Source organism: Chamaea fasciata, unplaced genomic scaffold (genome assembly GCF_029207755.1).
Source record: "Chamaea fasciata isolate MVZ Bird 193981 ecotype frontalis unplaced genomic scaffold, bChaFas1.0.hap1 SCAF_4, whole genome shotgun sequence".
Taxonomy (NCBI): Eukaryota; Metazoa; Chordata; class Aves; order Passeriformes; family Sylviidae; genus Chamaea; species Chamaea fasciata.
In genome coordinates this window covers 3,970,549-3,976,582 of record NW_027094089.1, presented here as the reverse complement: position 1 = coordinate 3,976,582, position 6,034 = coordinate 3,970,549, and the positions used below count along the sequence as shown (strand labels likewise).

The 6,034-nt window shown below is 42.4% G+C and overlaps 1 protein-coding gene across 1 annotated transcript in view; it reads left to right on the top strand.

Moving 5' to 3' along the window:
- Window positions 1-2,123: 2,123 nt before the first annotated feature.
- Window positions 2,124-6,034, top strand: part of ANKRD31 (ankyrin repeat domain 31) — a 63,559-nt gene continuing 59,648 nt past the window's right edge. The window contains 3 exon segments of the mRNA XM_066182246.1: window positions 2,124-2,310; window positions 3,019-3,074; window positions 4,824-4,900. Coding sequence (XP_066038343.1) covers window positions 2,132-2,310; window positions 3,019-3,074; window positions 4,824-4,900 — 312 coding nt within the window. The 5' untranslated portion in view covers window positions 2,124-2,131.

The following is a 6,034-nucleotide window of genomic DNA, read 5'->3' as shown; positions in this document are numbered from 1 at the left end:
CGCGCTTTGTGGGAAGCAGCGGTGGCCCTGACTCTCGGGGCGAGGGTGAAGGCAAAGGCCAAGGCAAAGCAATATATGGCTTTCGGCCAGAGAGAAAGTGCAGTTTTTGGTTCATGAGGCATAGGAGGCTCTGAGAGACCCACCAGGACGCGTTCCTGTGTAACCTGTGCTAGGGCATCCGAGGATGATCTCCAGAAGTTCCCTCCATCCCTAGCGACTGTGTGATTCTCTGGGGCACCGAGTCACCGAGCACTGCAGGGTGTCGGGGCCGTTCCGTGTGTCTGGGGCTGAGCATGTTAAACCGCAATACAAATTGCAGTTTGTATATAATACAAATACCTGCAAAGGTTTTTTCAGTGCATGATCCGCGCCCCGGCTTTCCCCAAACTGCACCTTACATGTGCCACCTCACTTTGAAATACTTCTGGCAGCTCCACACGGCGCTGTGCCGTGAAGCATTAAAGTCATTCTCAAAAAAGGAAGTGCTGATGAAAAGGTTTCTGAAGAACACCCAAAGTAACTGTTGCGAGTGATGAAATCGTGCTAGCTCTGCCTTTTAACATGTAAATACACTTTTCATCCTCATCTTCGATATGATGTTTACGAATCTTAATTTACTGCTGCATATCCACCTCCCCTGCTAGCTTCTTTTTTAACAATGGTGTTTTTTTCAGTATCTCACCTTCATTAGCTGAAAAGTGTAAAGTATTAGCAGTGAGATTTCTGCATCATTTGTTAATATGTGCAGCATTTGCTCTAACTGCATATGTGTATGACTAAGACAAAGCAAATCAGCAATTTGTACCTCTTCAACCATTATATGTAATTCTCATATAATTTTAAGATGACCCCGAGTGGCCTCGGGGGCAGTGCTGCCCTGCTGCCCAGGAGATGGCAGGAAAAGCTGTGCCACAACGCCCTGCCTGAGGAAAATGCTGTTGTAACTGACAGACAACCACTGAAGTGTGCTGCTGCAAATGCTGAAAATACCGCCAGCTCATAAGTTGGTTATCTCAAACTTGTTCCCGCTCATGAGCACATGAACCATTATTTGGTAGCCACGAAGTATGCTACTTAACCATGGCAGAGAAGTGTTGCCAGTTTAGGGACTCTCTGAACACAGAGCCTAGTTTAGAGAGGAGACATTGTTTATTCTGTTCAGGGTTCCAGGTGGAGTTTTCCACAAATAAAGCACACCAATCCTTAAAACTCTGTACTCTATACATGCATACATACATACATATATATATATATAGCAAACAAAGAAATCACAGTTCATTTACAGTTGATTGCAAGTTAGTTAGTTCTCTTATTAATTAGTTGAATGTTTCTCTTTTATCTCATGCTAATGTGTCTGCATGCTCACCCGTTCTCAAATACATGGTTTTGTTGGGATGGTGGGTTTCTTGAGATGGTGGTCCTTGAGTTACTGGTAGAAATCTCCCACTGTGAGACTTAAGAGCCTGGGAATTGGCACTGATCCATTGTATATAACCAGCACAGGGACCTGTGGCTCCAGCCAGGTGACAAGAGGTACAGCAGGAGACAGCAACTCAGTACGAACTTTTTGTCCTGTAGTGATAGGACAAGGAGTAATGGGTACAAATTAATGGAAGGGAAATTTAGGTTAGATATCAGGAAGACATAGCTCCTGTGGTGAGACACTGGAACAGGTTGCCCAGGATGCTCCAACCCCAGCTGTGTTCAAGGCCGGGCTGGATAAGGCCTTGAGCAACCTGGTCTCGTGGGAGATGTCCCTGCCCATGGCAGAGGGGGTTGGGCCTAGACGAATTTTATGGCCCCTTCCAACCTCCCAACATTCTGTGATTCTAAGACCCCAGACTACGCAGTCAAAGCCCAAGTAATCCTCCATTCAGGGGTTCCCCCTCTGAGGCTGTCCGGCCTTTTTCACTGATAAGACACTGTTTCACAACACCCCTCTCACTCTCTAAAACTCTCTGGGCAGACGACCATTTCTGACTCTTGAGCTGGCAGCGTTAGAGGCGCACAGACTCGGAGAAATGAGCCCCGTCTGATCGCACACAGCACGCTGTTTGCTTGCCGGCACTCTGGTTCAGCGGAGCGCTGCGAGCCCGCTCCCGCCCGAGGGGCAGCCAGCCCCGGCCACAAGATGGCGGCCGCGGCTGAGGGGGGCGGGCGGCCGCCCGAGGAGGTGCCGGGGGAGCGGAGCGGGTTCGCCATGGAGCGCCCGGAGAGCGGCGACGACACCGACACGGACAGCGATAAGACCGTGGTGGAGGGCTCTGTGCCGGAGAGTGATGTGGAGGAAGAGGAGTTCCCTAGGAGGAGGTGGTAATGCGGTGTCGCTGCGAGCGGCACCTGCCGACCTGCTTGTGTGAGGGCGCCGGCGGCTGAGGCGGCCGCTCCCGAGCTGAGAGTTTTTTCTTTTATTTTTTGTTTGTTTGTTTGTTTGTTTTGGTTTGGTTTTGTTTTCCCCGCTGTGTTCAGAGCCGTTTTATGTGCTCCCAGACCCAGTATTTCTTAGCTCTGCAAATAGTTCCCGTTTGTTTTCACACACCTTGTGTGTGCCTCGGAGTTTATGCCTCAGGACCCACCGTTTTAGTAACATTTCAGTCAGCAAAAGTGAAGTGTCGCAGAGAACAACTCGGAGAAAATAAACACTATTAAATACAGTTCGTGCTAATTCTATTTCCCTGCAACTTTGTTGTAATTTTCATGACATTATCTCTTCTACCCTTTAAGGTATACCAAGGATTTGAAACCACACGCAGATCTCTGTGATGGCTGTATGGCACGGTAGTTCTTGGAAACAGTTAAAGCAGCGAGGTGCCTCCCTAGTTATGGTTTTCTATGCAGAAAATCAAATACATCCCTAGAGCTGGGTTTTTGGGTTTTTTTACTGTTTGTGTCAGTGCCCGCCCAGGCGCGTCCCCACGGACAGGGGCTGGGATGTGTGCTTTCAGATGCCCTTTGAGTTTATAGGACTGTAATACTTACAACTCCTTTACGACCTTTTGTTTTATTTATTTTGCAAAGGTTGGCTTTTCTTAACAAGGACGTTGCTTTAACAACTGAGATAAGTATTAATAAAGGTAGGACAGATACTTTTTTTCAGTCTGTGTTGGTTTTTTTTCCCTAAACTGTTGCTTTGGATTTTGCCTGAGTCCTGATTTAAACTTGGGTGTTGCATGAAATTCATGCTTAGTTACTGTGTGCTCTTTGATTCCATTCCTAATTTTAGCTCATATTTTAAAAGATTCTTCAGCATGGTTTTAATGTTTGATTAGGTTTGCTCTTGAGTTCTCTCTTCTTCCTGTCCACTCTGACTGAGAATCCCTGACTTGAGAAATGTTTGAGCTATATATAGGGATATCCTTTTTATGTACATGTATGTATTTTTGTGTAAGTGTTTGTGTAGAACAAAATAGATGGATTCTATATGCATAACAGTTGTATGTAACCCTAGCTGCTTTGGGTATTTTAAAAACCCCATTAATGTTCCTAGTATATCTGTTCTCTTTAACATAAAAAGTTCGAGGCGCGATATTTCAGTGCATTATGTTTAGTTTACCATTTAATACTTTTAGCACGAATGAATGCACGCTCATTTAAGCTCTTAAAATATTCCCCAATAAGTCCCATAGAGCACGCTGGATGAGTAAGCATGTTTTAGTTACATAATCGTTTCACATTACTTCCTTGACATTTTTATATGTTCCATTTGACTTGCATCCTACAGGTTTTATTTCAGTGATATTTCAGACTGGCTATTCTTTCATTGGCATATGGTATTCTTCCAGATTTGGTTGTGTTTATCTTTTTGCCAGTTTGGAGAACTGAGTGGACCATAATTTTTGTCAGCCTGCCCTGAGTTAATGCAAATTTTATCTTCAGCCCATTGAAATCTGTGGAAGCTCCGATGGCTGTGATTTCCCAATGCTGAATCTTTTATATTTGCTCAATAGTCTTAAGTGAGGAGGAGAGAAACATCATCCCATTTTGAGCTTTCCTATGGTTGTCCACTGGAATTAAATCCTTGCAACATTCAACATACATGTTTTGAGGCATGTCAGTTTGACTGTGCTCCATTTGTGGAGTGGGCATTTGTCTGAAAGTTGAGTGGTGAGTTTAACAGATTGTAACAGATGGTGATATGTTCAGCATTTTGCCTCCATCATATTACATTTAGTAAGTTGGAATTAGAATTTCATCATTCACAATTTTGTGCATACTTGTATAATAGTAATTTGGTGAGGAGATACATAGTGTAAATATTCATTTGATTAGTATTTTATTAGTGTCAGTAACAATGTCTTAGTTTTCAAGCATAGGGTCTAACCTTAAGAGTTTCTCTCTCTCTCTTCTTTTTTTTTTTTTTTTTTTTTTTTTTTTTTTTTTTTTTTTTTTGAGAGAGAGAGAGAGAGAGAGAGAGAGAAGGTCTTGATTTGTATAGTCATTTAACACATGATGCTCTCTAGGAGTGCAGGTGTATTTTAGTCATATGAATGAGGCAGGTTACCAAAATAGCAGTCAGTAGTTTAAAAAAATACGAGGAAAGACCTAATATCCAGTGCAAAATCAAGGTTGGTCCTGGAACACTAAGTGAAATCAATTTCCACTGCTGCCTGGTATTATTAATTTCTATTTCATTCATGTAGTTTCAAAACCTAGTGTGATAGACTATTTAGCCAGTTAAATCCATTGCATTTCAGAAGTTTTGATGCATGTAGCTCAGTTACTGAGTTATGTAAAAAGTTATGGAATTATGGAAAATTACATAGAAATTAAGACAATCAAAACTTTTGATTATTAGGGATTTTGTTTGTTTGTTTTTTTCCTAGGAGCTTTTTCTCCAGAAATCTGTTTTATACAGAAACTTGGTGACCACAGTTATCATAAGGCAGAACAGATAAATCCAGTAAGTCCAGCAATGATAATGTCTTCTCTAAGCATATCTAATGGTTAATTATTAATAAACCCACTGGGCCTCTCCTTGAGGGGATCTGGTGGCTTACAGCTGCATTGAATTCCGTCTTGTCACCTGTGTCTGCAGGACCTATAGTCTGCAGGAATGTATCCAGGTGTCTTCTCTGGTATTTCCTGAGATTATAACTTTTCAAATTTGAGGAACAAGCCCAGGACAAAGATGGCGAAGTTGTGGAGCACAGACTTTTTCCTGTGTTCCCTTCAGGAGCTGAAGGGTAATCATCTGGGTTGACTGTGCCAGCATACACCCTGGGTTACTCATTATGAGACTAGCTATGATCCAGTGGTGGGTGAATTGTTTCTTTCAAAAGGAGAGAGATAATAATCCAAAATGCAGAATAGAAGGTCTGCCTGCATGATGATGGGGTAATTATTTTGCCCTGTGGATAATTCTGCATTCCCTAATCTGCTAATTAGCTCAACTTTTAATGTATTTACTGTGGTTGGTAGCCAACCCATAAACATCTCTTCAGTTGAGTAATTAGCTTTCCACCTGCATATGGCAGGGTCATGAAAGAATTAGAGACAAACAGGTTCTCTGCTTTTAACTGTGACTGTTACTCTGTCTTTAGCCTGGATTCACCAGTCCAAAGCCCACAATCTGTGTATCCTTATTCCAGTAAAAGAGAGTTTTTCTAGAAAGATCTAGACTGCTTCCTAGATGACAAGAGGCATATTGAAAAAAGACATGCTTTCTACTGAAGTGAACGTTTTACAGCTCATTCTAGAATTGCGAATAAATTTGTCTCAACTGACAGTGTGGGAAACAGTACATAAAATCCAAAAGATGCTGTTATTTCAAAAAGTTTTCTCCATAACTTTATTTTTCTCCTTTCATGTCTGAGGATTGTCTTGACTGAGGTTTATCATTATTTTCTAAACATGGAGGGAATGAGAGCAGTGCACATTGGCTTTTTTCCCTTTCCCTCTGTGAGATGATCTGACTAGCTGCTTCATAACCTCAGCCTTTGGCTTCATGGTTCTTGCCAGACTAGCCAATCCCAAGGACAAATGCTCAATTCACTAAAAATAAAGTCAGAAAAGCAAAGCAACCTAATACTTTTCA